This window comes from Thalassophryne amazonica, chromosome 19, assembly GCF_902500255.1.
Source record: "Thalassophryne amazonica chromosome 19, fThaAma1.1, whole genome shotgun sequence".
Lineage (NCBI taxonomy): Eukaryota > Metazoa > Chordata > Actinopteri > Batrachoidiformes > Batrachoididae > Thalassophryne > Thalassophryne amazonica.
This window is the reverse complement of record NC_047121.1, coordinates 33,316,205-33,328,892: the sequence shown is the minus strand read 5'-3', so window position 1 is coordinate 33,328,892 and position 12,688 is coordinate 33,316,205. Positions and strand designations below refer to the sequence as shown.

Below are 12,688 nucleotides of genomic sequence, written 5' to 3'. Positions count from 1 at the left end.
GATTTTACAAATGGTCATCAACATGGAGGTGTTTTTCCTGTGGCAGACGCCAATCCGTCCCCACGTCTTTCATTAAAAAAATCTCCTTTAACAGTGGAATGTCCGGATAAACTGCTGATTCCGACCTCTTCTGAAAGTTCTCTGTCCTCTCACGACGTCCTGGGTCTACAGAGGCTTAAATTTGGAGGTTTTCAGCTTGAAACAGGATGACGACGTCACCTCGGAGCGCTGCGCGATGTCCCGCTCCGTGGGAAATCATTACAGCGATAGAAACAATCCAAAATCTCTCATCAGCTGTTAAAATTTTCACAGAAAACCAGCTGAATTTCTCAAATGGTGTCCACTCGGATGTGCCTCACAGTTATTGAAAAAATTTTGATCAAGCACAGCGCCAGTCTCTCAGCAACTTCTCAGACAAAGGAATTCCGATGAGGGGGCTGGACCACTCCTTCCACAAGGCGTGCTCACAGGTGAATGACGTCACCGACAGGTGTGAAAAAACTCTTGTATGCCCACGAGGGTTCAAGCTTGGCTGATGTAATCACATGTGATTCAAATCCATATAGTTTTTAAAAAAATAAAACTGTCGGTTTCTTTTCTAATAGACCTCGTACACCAGGAGGTCATGAACTGACATGATGACTTTTCTTCCTTTTATTTTTTTTACATGAATGACCTGATGCGCTCATATCATCAACACATGAGCTGGCTCCGCATGTCCAGTGTGCACTGAAGCGCTGGTGAGCGCATTCCAAAGATGATATGTTTTTATTGATTACAGTGTGAGGAGAGCGCACCGAACGCGCCTCGTGGTGGTGTCTTGTGACGTGAGATTATGCATCACATGATATGTGATCTCTAGCTTTGAGTAGCGACGACACAGTGGTCAAGTGCAGCTTTGACTGCATGGTCATCGCTGTGCACGCTGACATCGTTTGCAGACACACGTGCAGTACCGTGCCTTGCACATGGATGAGTGGAGCACATGTGACAATATGTGTCCCCCAACTTTGCGTTGTGCTGACGGTCATCTGCGATGTTGACCGATGCACGCAGCAGGACCGCAGCACTCGCCGTGGGCGATGGTCAGCCCCCTTCCTGCATGATTTCGAATGTCATCCATCCCATGACATGATACATGTCAACCATGGTCCCCTGACAAACGCGTAACTGTAGTACATGTGTGCGCGTGTGACCATGTTAATCAATACATGATCGACACGCCCACATGAATGGCCTCACTGTCACTGTACACTGACACACGCATGTACACAGCGGTCAGCTATGATGTGGAGCAGGAAAGTGTTCACATGAATGGTCGCGTGTCATGTGAGGTGCAGCGGGCTGGTGAGCTGTTTTTATTATTCACCATGTCAAAGAGCCTGCAGATACATGGCATGTTGTGAAGGATTGCTGTTCTTCACAACATGCCATGTTCTCAAGCTTTGAGTGTATGACACATAAGGCTGCAGCTATTGATTGTTTTAGTAATCGAGTATTCTATCGAATTATTCTGTAATCGGATAAAAAGTACTTTTGCATTTTTAGCAAACATCAATAGTCCAGTGCTCTCCCTAAGCAATGGTACAATGTCTCTGTGCCAGAATCTTAGTAAATCAGAAAAGACACGCACATCCAAGATGTGTAAAAAAAGCCGTGCTGGATCAGAAAAGAGACAAATATCAAAGCATAAATTCTCGCAACCTGAGCGCTCCCATGCAAAAAGCTTTATTTGGACACAAATAGCAAAGTAGCTGTGCCAAAAACTAGACATTTTGCTGAAATGGCGATGGGATGTGGTTTCTGTTTTGTTTTTTTTTCCCCAACATAAAATTGAACCTTTTTTGTAAAGTTGGCTCCCTGCATTTTTTTATCCCTCTTTCCCTGCAATTCAGCAGATGCATTTCAGCTGGAGGTTGAACATGCAAACCTCACAGTCAGTTTTTTTGTTATTATTATTTTATTAAAGTTACTGTGTTTGTGAAGCGTTGTGTGTTGCCCAAAAAAGCGAAAATTAAAAAGTGAAACACTCAGTGCGAGTCTGAGCAAAACACAGAAGAAAGAGTGGATCTTTCAGAAACTGTCAGTGTAGCCGGGGACGGAGCTGTGACTCGCCCACCCCTGACACCGGGCAGAGAGCGAGACAGCCAGCTGCCCAGTCAATAGTCACTCCCCATGTCAAGTGGACAATGTGTTTTTAAAAAAATAGACAAACACACGGCTTCACTTTAAATGCGCATTCTATTTCAGATGATCAGCATGGCCTGTCTTTCTTTTTAAAGGCTTAATTTTACCCTGGCTGTCACGTTGGAAAGCGGTAGCTTTAGGCGCTAATTTGATTAGCGTTTACACACCTATGGGCATGCCCTAGTCTTCTTCTGTTTTCTTTCTGGGGACAATACAGCGCCACACACAGGCCTGGCATATGTACTACAACGTTAAATGAAGCTTTGAGACACAGAATTTGCCTCGAATATTTTTTGTAATTAAATTATTCGAGTTACTCGACTAATCGTTTCAGCCCTAATAACACAGTGGTCAAGTGACTGTAACTTTCAACTTCTCCTTATGGCGCAAACACAGGCCTGAGCGGGGGAAAGGGTGGGGCGCTGACAGCAACGGATTCACCTGCAGCAGCTGTAGCAGTCGGGACACTAGTCCTGTATCAGCCCAGCCATCCATGATCTGATAGAGCCACGTGCGCATACCGCTGTGGGAGCCATGAGCTAATGTAGTTATGTGCACAAAGTGTCACTGTCAGAGCTGATGGAGCCAAGTGTGCAAAGGGCCAGTGTCACAGACTTGCACACTCACATTCCATTTTTGGGGGTGGTGGGGCACATGCACACTTGAATGCCATTTGTGGATGCACAGCGAGCTTGAGAGTGGTCTGCCTGCTCTCTATTTTCGTGCCGGCTACGTGAATGGCCCCATCTTTTCTAAGTGCCCACCAAGTGGTGTTGGATGTTCGTGGGTGGCACCTGGACTCCAGCCGACTCTGCCCGAGAGTGGGTCAAATGGTCAGTTGTCCAGCATTCAATGATTTTCGGCCACTGGTGTGAAGGTTGCCTCGATGGCGTCATTCAGCCACGGTTCAGATGATGATTTCATGCAGCTGCTCGGCTGCAGCACGATATGTCCAACCTGCGTACGACATGCCATTCAAATGCTCCAAACACAATCAGATGGCAGTGCGACCTCATCATGTCCACCGTTCCAGTGGGTTTCAGGCACGAGCGGCACACGAATATAGAGTGCATGTGCCCTGTCCGAATGAATGTGGTGACTGCAGTATGAGGCGTTCGAGCGTGGCTTTCCCACGAGTGCCATTTGACTCCTCCTTGGTGTGCCGTTCTGCCTCAGTCGTGTTATGTGTGAAGGGGCCCTAACTTTGGTGTTTTTACTCATAATGTTCTAATGAGTGACTAACTTTAACTTGAGTTCTAATAAGATTTCTGTAGATTTCCTTAAGTTTTCAGTTCTTTACACAAGACTGACTCTGTCCTTCCTCTTTTATATAATGAGTTTTATCTTTTCCTGAGCAGAGGTTTCTCTCAGCTGTACAGACAGAAGGTCTGAAGAGAAAAACATTTCACTGGGAAGTCTGATTGGTAGTAGGACTCCTGGTGCTAAGAGAAAGTATTTAGCAGATAGAGCAAAAGACAGGAATTGTTCCTCTTAAGTTTTATACCGTTCCATCTCTTTTGTGTTCTCAAGCCTCTGTTTGCACTCCGTTTGCCTCCCTAAGGTGATGCAGCACCCAACAGAGGGAGGCCAGGTTCTGCCTCTCTGCAGCAATCAGAAGGACATGCTGGGTAAAGTGGCCGAGATCTGGATCCTTTCCCTGTCCAGTCAACCTATCGACTATGAAGAGGCAGCTTTGCAGGGGGAGCAAAAGATCAAATGCTCGGGTTGGTGTCTCTTTTCTTTACATGAGATTAAAACAGCAGAACATTACAACCAGCAAAAATACTTGCTGTCAGAACAGATTTGGAAGCACAGGGTTTGGTGTATTTTATTTCTCTCTGAGAAAAGAGGAAGTGTAGATATCATGCAGCTCTAATCGCTCTGCTGGAAAGGTGATGCTTGTCTCCTCAGATAACTACTCGGAGGAGGAGTATGAGAGTTTTTCTTCAGAGCAGGAGGCCAGTGATGATGCTGTACAGGGACAGGTGAGTCAGCCTGGAGATCATTCATGTCAGCCCCCTGCTGTAGGCACATGGTTTCACCACATCTTGAACCCTGGTTACCAAAACTGTCTCAAAGCAGAGGTGATATGAGAGCCATCGTAAACAGTTTTACTCAACTCATCACAGCCAGTAGTCAAAACATGACTCTGATTTGTCATGCGTCCATTTTTACTGCACAGTATCCCAAAACCACTAAAGCTTTATGTGTGTGTGTGTGTGTGTGTGTGTGTGTGTGTGTGTGTGTGTGTGTGTGTGTGTGTGTGTGTGTGTGTGTGTGTGTGTGTGTGTGTGTGTGTGTGTGTGTGTGTGTGTGTGTGTGTGTTTTGCATGAACTGGGCTTCATTTGTTTTTGTTTTCAGGATCTTGAGGATGATGAGTATGATGTGAGGAAGCCAAAGAAGCAGAGGAGGTCAATTGTAAGGACCGCCTCCATCACCAGAGTAAGGAAAAAAACAAAACAAAAAAACAACAACAAAAAATGGGTTTGGCGAAACAAATTTATGTATTTATTTATTTGCATGTTTAAGCAGCAGTGGTGAGCATTTATGTGGCAATGTGGCTCCAGCCCTTGTAGTACTAATCATTTTTAAAACAGTGTTTTAAATAAATTGTTTTTCTCAGTATTTTTCAGAATTGTAGGTTTATAATGTACTCAGTAAGACAAAAGCATGACTCCTGAGTATTTTACCATTATGTTAGAATGGATAAAAGCAGAGTTATGCTTAAATTAATGTTATCAAATTAATTCCAAATAAATGAGAGCGGCAGCCACATAACAATAATAATAATAATAATAAAAATAATAATAATCTTTAAATTTTTACGGTCTTTATAAAGCAAAAGAAGACAGATTTGTGTACTGTTTCTTTTGTTTCTATGCTTATTTACTCAGGTACTGCAGTAGAATGTTCTTCGAAAATGTTAACTGTTAAATTCCAGTTAATGCTACAGTGTGTTGGATTTAGTGCCATCTAGTGCTGATCACAAAAGACAAGGATGGCAAACCAATCCCTAACATCACAAAGCAGAAACAGAGGTGGATAGAGCATTTCAGTGAGCTGCTAAACAGACCCGCGCCAGCGAACCCACCAGACTTAGAGCCAGCGGAACAGGATCTACAGATAGATTGCAGCGCCCCAACCAAGGCAGAAATCCGGATAGCGACAGGCCAGCTGTGGAATGGCAAGGCAGCCGGGCCTGACTACATACCAGCAGAAGCGCTAAAAGCAGACATTGGAACCACAGTGGAGATGCTACACCCACTCTTTGTGCAGATTTGGGAAGAGGAATGGAAAGAAGGACATTTGATAAAGATCCCGAAGAAAGGAGACTTGAGCAACTGCGGAAATTATAGAGGTATTATGCTACTATCAACTGTAGGGAAAGTCTTCAACAGAGTGTTACTGAATAGAATAAAGGATCAACTAGACAAGGAGTTGAGAAACCAGCAAGCAGGTTTCCACAAGGAAAGATCGTGTACCGACCAAATAGCCACCTTGAGAATCATTATAGAGCAATCCCAGGAATGGAACTCATCCCTGTACATGAATTTTATAGACTTTGAGAAAGCGTACGACAGTTTAGACAGAGAGACACTGTGGAAACTTCTCCGGCACTATGGAATACCCAGCAAAGTCGTGAATATCATAAAGAACTCGTATGAGGGGATGGCATGCAGGATCGTACATGAAGGACAGTTGACAGATAAGTTTGATGTAGAAACCGGTGTTCGTCAGGGCTGCTTGCTCTCACCGATTATTTTTCTGGTGGCAATAGACTGGGTTATGAAAATGGCAACAGCAGACAATCGCACAGGAATTCAGTGGACCCCCTTCAAACATTTGGAAGATTTAGACTTCGCAGATGACCTGGTCCTATTGTCACACACCAAGCAACAAATGCAAGAGAAAACGAGTGGAGTAGTAGAAATTGCAGCGAAAGTTGGACTACGGATAAATAAAGGAAAAACAAAAATTATGAAGGCAAACACAACAAACACAGAACCAATATCAATTGACGGGAGCCAACTTGAGGAAGTGGACTCTTTCACATACCTACGAAGTGTGGTAGATAGGCTAGGAGGTACAGAAGCGGACATCAAAGCTAGAATAGGAAAGGCCAGGGCAGCCTTTATCCAGTTGAAAGCCGTTTGGAGTGCCAAAGAAATAGCCAGGAAAACCAAATTCAGGATTTTCAATAGCAACGTCAAATCCGTACTTTTATATGGATCTGAATCATGGAGAACAAATGTGATGAACACCACAAGAGTACAAACCTTTGTAAATTCGTGCCTAAGGAGGATACTGCAGATACGATGGCCAGACACAATCAAGAACACAGAGTTGTGGAGCATAACAGACCAGCAACCAATGGAATTGGAGATCAGAAGGCGCCGATGGATATGGATAGGCCATACGCTACGTAAACAAACATCAAACATCACGCGACAAGCACTCAGCTGGAATCCCCAAGGCAAGAGGAAGCAGGGACAACCGAGAAACAGCTGGCGCAGGGACCTAAGCGCTGAAATCCAGGCGATGGGTCAGTCATGGAGACAGCTGGAGAGGACAGCCCAGGACCGAGATGCTTGGCGAACCCTGGTCGACGGCCTATGCCACAGGAGGGGAAATAGGCGGAAGCCAAGCCAAGCCAAGTGCTGATCACAGTTTTGTTTCCATTCAGGATTTTGCTTCTTTGGCGATGGGAATTCATGCTGTCTTGCCTTCTCTTTTGATAAGCAAAATATATGCTCCTCCGTTTCACAAAAATGAAGGTCCTTAAGGTTTTTAGTGACTAGTTTTTCTTCAGTCTTCCAGCCACCCTGCAAAATGTGAAAGATGGAATCGGTATGTCTATTTTGGGCTACTGTATCAACAAGGCAGCCTCCAGGAGGGAGCGCTCTCCCATGTAGATATTAATGGCTCATTCAAAGCTAATGAAACACATCAGTTTGTTGTTTCAGATAATCATACACTAGTGAACAGATGGTTATGAATACTGTCTTACATTTCTGCTAATGAACACCCTTAAATCCCACACACTGTAGCTTTCAGGTTTAATGCAGTTAGCACCTTACTTAATTTTGTCAGTGATGCATTTTACATGTTGTTGAGTGTCTAGCATGTACATACTACAACATGTTCCTTTACGGAGCTCAGAGGAGAGCGCTGCAAAGCCTGTGAGGCCCGATGCTACTTGGTTATTGATTTACAGGCGCTCACACGGGTGAAATCGATAGCCAGCTAATGCTGTAAATGTATTTCATGCTGGTAAAATGACTTGAATGTACATAGGTGCTGCTGCTGAGCAGACAGAGCCTTTTTCTCTATATTTGATTTCTGAGCGCAGTGCAGTACTTCATAACTAGATCATAAACTGACTTGCAGCTGTGTGTTCATGCTCCTGTGTTTTAGCAGCAGAACTTTAAGCAGCGAGTAGTGGCTCTTCTCAAGCGCTTCAGAGTTTCAGATGAGGTGGGTGTTGCTCTGGAACGTGTTTCATCTCACATTTTGACCTACGGGTCACTGAAGACGTCATGCATGGCTGTGTGTGTATGAAGGTTTTGGATTCAGAGCAGGACCCTGCAGAACCGCCTCCTGAAGTGGAGGAGGATCTGGATTTGGAGAGTTTGGATTTTGAGAATCCCAGCGACAGTGGCCCGGAGCTGGATGATGATGACAGCGTCCTGAGTACACCAAAACCAAAACTCAGGTAAAGGACCTCCATAGAGCAGCTGCTCCTCTACATATGAAACACCTTTTTACCACGTAGATGCAGCCTTGTAGCAACGTTGTGATAACATCATATTGTTAGTTGGGAAATGAATTTTTGTCAGTTTCATAACTGACTTGACAAACGCATTATTACTATCGTACAAACATAACACTGAAATGCAACAGATGGTCTAAACGCAGTCGTTTTGTGCTTGGGCTCAAAAAGTCTGACTTATTTACTGTGTCAGCACTGACAGCGCTCATATCATGTTAAGTCTCTGATTTTACTTATTTATTTGTTTATTTTTCAGGCCATATTTTGAGGGTCTTTCTCTCTCCAGCTCTCAAACTGAGATTGGCAGCATCCACAGCAGCAGAAGCCACAAGGAGCCTCCCAGCCCGGTGAGACGGATGTGACGCCGACAACACTGTAATGTTGTACATGCAGTAATATGTTTAGTAAAAACATAGTTTCCCTTCTGCATTTATGGAACATTCAGCGGGGTCACACAAGATATTCAGTTCAAACGCATATTTTCTACCACTTTATTTGATATTAACATAATTTTTCTGATGCAGTAGGCCTGTATACAGGCATGCACAAAACTGGTACTCATGATGCTTGTGCATGCTAAAAATAAATGATGCGCAGCAAAAACACAAAGGAAGCACTTCATAAGAGGAAAGCAATGACTGATTGTAGGAAAACTGTTTCCCTCTGCTGTGCATCAATGATGTTTCACACACACAAGCACCACGAGTACCAGTTATGTGCACCCCTGCCTGTATACATAACAATATACCAAAGAAGTCATGCTGCGTTTACACATAACAACGGCACATCACGAATGCCACAAAGTACACATTCTTGGCCGCTAATCACGAATGTGATGATTTGGGGCAGAGGCATCAAGTGTCCTCAGGAACTGCTGCAACCTGTTACCACGCGTTACGATTAATGGCACGTGTTGCTGGAGAATTATCAGGAACCATTACGCACGGTCAAGAATAATGTTCCGAGTTGTTGCTCGCTATCACGCATAACAATGCATCGTTAAGTTCTATCACGTTGTGAATGAGGCAGATTGTCTCTGCACGCACCCATATTCATCCAAGCGTCAGCTGCTGAACAATTCAGAGCCACATTGAGACACAGACGGAGAGAGCCACATTCTGTGGCTTCACGCGGCTCTCGTTTCGCTCGTTTCCCCACACATCAGGCACATGCAGCAGGTGGAACACCAGCAGGAGCGCGCTGAGGAGCATTGGAACGAGACTTTTAGCTGACTTGGCGTCACTGTCCTCCTTCAGCAAACTGGCAATGAAACTGAATGCAGTACAGCAGGGTTTAATTCTGCGCACGTCAGAGAAGAATGCTGTCACACTGTATTAAGGATCACCACTCATCAAGACGGATCAACACGCTCAGTTGTGACCTCCACGACATGAGGGTGGTGTGTGACATTCGTGGAAGATTTTTTGACAGCCAAAAAACATGCTCCATGAAAATCACGAATATCAACTAAGCATGCAGTCACAAAGTTCTTCTGCTGTGGATTAATCTAGATTTTGTGGCACAAACTGGAGCAATCTGAATTGCTCAGCAGCTGACGGTAGGATGAATATGGGTGTGTGTGTGGAGACAATTCGCCTCATTCACAACGTGACAGAACGTATCAATGCACTGTTACGCGCAATAGTGCGGAACAGCGCAGAACATGATTCTTGACCGTGCGTAATGGTTCTTGATAATTCTCCAGCAACACGTGCCATTAATCGTAATGCGTGGTAACAGATTGCAGCAGTTCCTGAGGAGACCTGACGTCGCTGCCCAGAATAATCACATTCATGATCAGCGGCCAAGAATGTGTACTTTGTGGCATTCGTGACTTGTCGTTATGTGTAAACGTAGCATTAGAGAGGTGCTGCTTCAGTAGACAGAAAATAATTATACTAATCTATTAATATTATTATATTATTGTTAATTTCAGTATTTTACTTTAACCTGATTGCAAGTAATTGTTTTGCTGGTAGATGCTGTGAAATTTAAGGAATAAATGAAAAGATCATATAAATGATGATACCATTAATGTGGTGTAAACAGAGGATGCAACAGTGAACTAAAAAGGACACTTTTGTGATCGTTTGTGGTTTTCTACTTATATTTTCTACACTACACTCTCAATGATTTTTTCATTTTTTTACTCAAACTTTCCGTTTTGTCTGTCATTTTGATTTTGATTGGCTTTTCTGCTGCACTCAGTAATTTTCATGACTAGCGTAATGTGTTGGTACACCACATTGTGTTTATTGTAGCTTTGCTGTACTTTGAATCATCTTGACAGCACCTCTAACAGCAGCAATTCCTCTGCTGGGAATGTAGCCTCCACTGTGATTGTGGATCATTGGCCTCCTCCCCTTTGATGACATTCATCCAGTCCCAGAGATGCTGATCATGGTCTCCAGGATCAATATATGTACCCTGGTCAATAATTATAACTGACTCTAGTTTGTCTAACCAAAGACTCATTTGAATTTGAATAACCAGATTAACCAGATTTGCGTGACAAGGATAAACAGATCCGGGTTCACTCAGTTTATCTTGGATCTTTTCAGTGATGTATGAAGAATAGGACCCTGATGTCTTGTAGCTCCCCTGTGGTGGATATGACTCCACCAAATCATCTGCTGTGCACTTTGTGCACAGAGCCCTTCCCTACAAAAAACTCTCACTTATGTCACATACTGAGTGAGTACGCCATCTAAATGGCAATGCAACTGGTTCACGCGCACACGTTTATGCCTGAAACACTCTTGTGGTTAATTGACTAAATGCATCCTCTCTGCACCCTGCAGCTTACTTTGTACTGTGCGATTTAGCCACTGTGCTGCACTGTAGATCATCAAGGTGCACAGAATTGTGACACAACCTACAACTGCCTACAAGGCACCTGCTCAGGCCCCAGCTGACCTTACTGTATCGTCATCAGGTCATCCAGTACCAAGCGCTGGCTGGGTGATTTTCTGTTTGATGGTTTCTTGTTGTTGAAGCTGCAGGGATTCTGTTCCACCAACGTGTCCCACAGTGTTGAGCTAAACAATGTGTTACCTTCTGTGAAATAAAATTCTTTAGACACCATCAAAATCACAAATTGTTTATTATTCCTCTTACCATCTTTATCCAGAGTGACCCAGATAAAACTAAGTGCAGCGGGGCCAAGTTTCAGGAAGATGGCGTCTCTGATAATGGCTCTTTTGTGAGTATGAACTCTTCAGGTTGTTTGAGATCCACAGCTGGTATCACACCTATAATCCAGGCTAGAATCTGGAGTTAAAACATGAAACCTGTCACCTGTTACTGATTAAAAATACAGAAATTGCACAAAAATGGTTCTTGTCTTCTGCATATAGTGATGGTTAATACTGCAGTTTACAGCAAAAACACCAATCCACATTTAGTTAGTTAGTTAGTTAGGTCAGCTGATATATTAAGCTGTGAGAAGTTCACGTCTTTGCAGCAGAATAAACTCATGAAGCCTATTTATGTCTTGTTTCCCAGCAAGAACCACCAGAAGCTGTGACTCCGACCTCCGAGCTGGAGATGGACACCATGGACACATTTTTAGACAGATTGCCCCCAAGTGGCAAAATGACCAAAACAGAGTCTCTTATCATTTCATCAAACCGGTAATAATAACAATAATAAAGCATTGGTGAGTTACTGTGAGTCGTAGTGGGATTGTTTACACTTGTTTGTTTGGGGAAAATATCAAACTGTTACAAACTACATAACGTCTGCTTATCCTCTGGGTTTTATTATGTCCCAGTCCTCTGTGGTCCAGCTGTCTTCTTCTACTGATTTGTTTTTAGGCAGGAACCGATGCTGGCTGGAAGGCGAGGCAGGAGCACATCACTAAAGGAGCGCCAGCCCAGCAGGCCACAGAATGAGAGGGCTAACAGTCTGGACAATGAACGGTCCCTGGATACACGGTGCCACCTGCAGGTAGGAGGAGTGAGCTGCAGACAAAACCAAACAAACTGCACCAGTGTTTTATTGTATTTGAAAAACTAGATATGAAAAGAAAATAGTGTGGCACAGTTTGTCACAGTAACTGAGATAGAGCTTTGATAATTTTAGGAATCACAGTAAATCTGAAACTAGGAAACTTTACACTGCATGCACAATTATTAGGCAAGTGAGTATTCTGACCTTATCACTCAGTTGTTCATTCATTCAATTTCTATACCCACTTATTCCATATGGGGGGGGGGACTGGAGCCTGTCCCAGCAGTCATAGGGTGAGGGGTTGGGTACACCCTGGACAAGCTGTCTATCACATGGACAACGCACACAGGCAGACGAACACATTCACACTCCCACTCACACCTACAATCAATTTAGAATCATCAATTCACCTAACCTGCATGTCTATGGAAGTGGGAGGAAGTCTGAGCATCTAGAGGGAGCCTATGCAACCACAGTGAGAAACATACAAACTCCACACAGAAAGGACCAGGTCAGTAATGAACCTGGGACCTTCTTGCTGTAAGGTAACAGTGCTAACTATTAAGCCACTGTGCTGCCCAATCATCATTTCTGTGCATATTTCCAACTCCAAGCTATATAAACCTGAATGCTTATTGGATTTAAGCATTTGTGTAATGAGGGAGGGTGTGAGCTAAAGTGATTAACATCCTATAGCAAGGTGCTTAATTATTAGACCGCTTCTTTATCTTAGGCAAAATGGGCCACAAATAGAGATTTGACAGACTCTGAAAATTCAA

At 43.8% G+C, this 12,688-nt stretch overlaps 1 protein-coding gene across 3 annotated transcripts in view; it reads left to right on the top strand.

The window, feature by feature from the left end:
- The window catches only part of pacs2 (phosphofurin acidic cluster sorting protein 2), a 157,077-nt gene that overhangs the window by 107,014 nt on the left and 37,375 nt on the right, over positions 1-12,688 (top strand). For 2 of the 3 annotated variants that reach the window (XM_034195000.1, XM_034194998.1), the window contains exons 5-13: positions 3,749-3,911; positions 4,099-4,172; positions 4,550-4,630; positions 7,604-7,663; positions 7,750-7,901; positions 8,215-8,305; positions 11,089-11,160; positions 11,463-11,590; positions 11,774-11,906. In XM_034195000.1, the coding sequence (XP_034050891.1) occupies positions 3,749-3,911; positions 4,099-4,172; positions 4,550-4,630; positions 7,604-7,663; positions 7,750-7,901; positions 8,215-8,305; positions 11,089-11,160; positions 11,463-11,590; positions 11,774-11,906 (954 nt within the window). The remainder of the gene's footprint in view (positions 1-3,748; positions 3,912-4,098; positions 4,173-4,549; positions 4,631-7,603; positions 7,664-7,749; positions 7,902-8,214; positions 8,306-11,088; positions 11,161-11,462; positions 11,591-11,773; positions 11,907-12,688) is intronic. The other variant, XM_034194999.1, reaches the window with a different exon arrangement.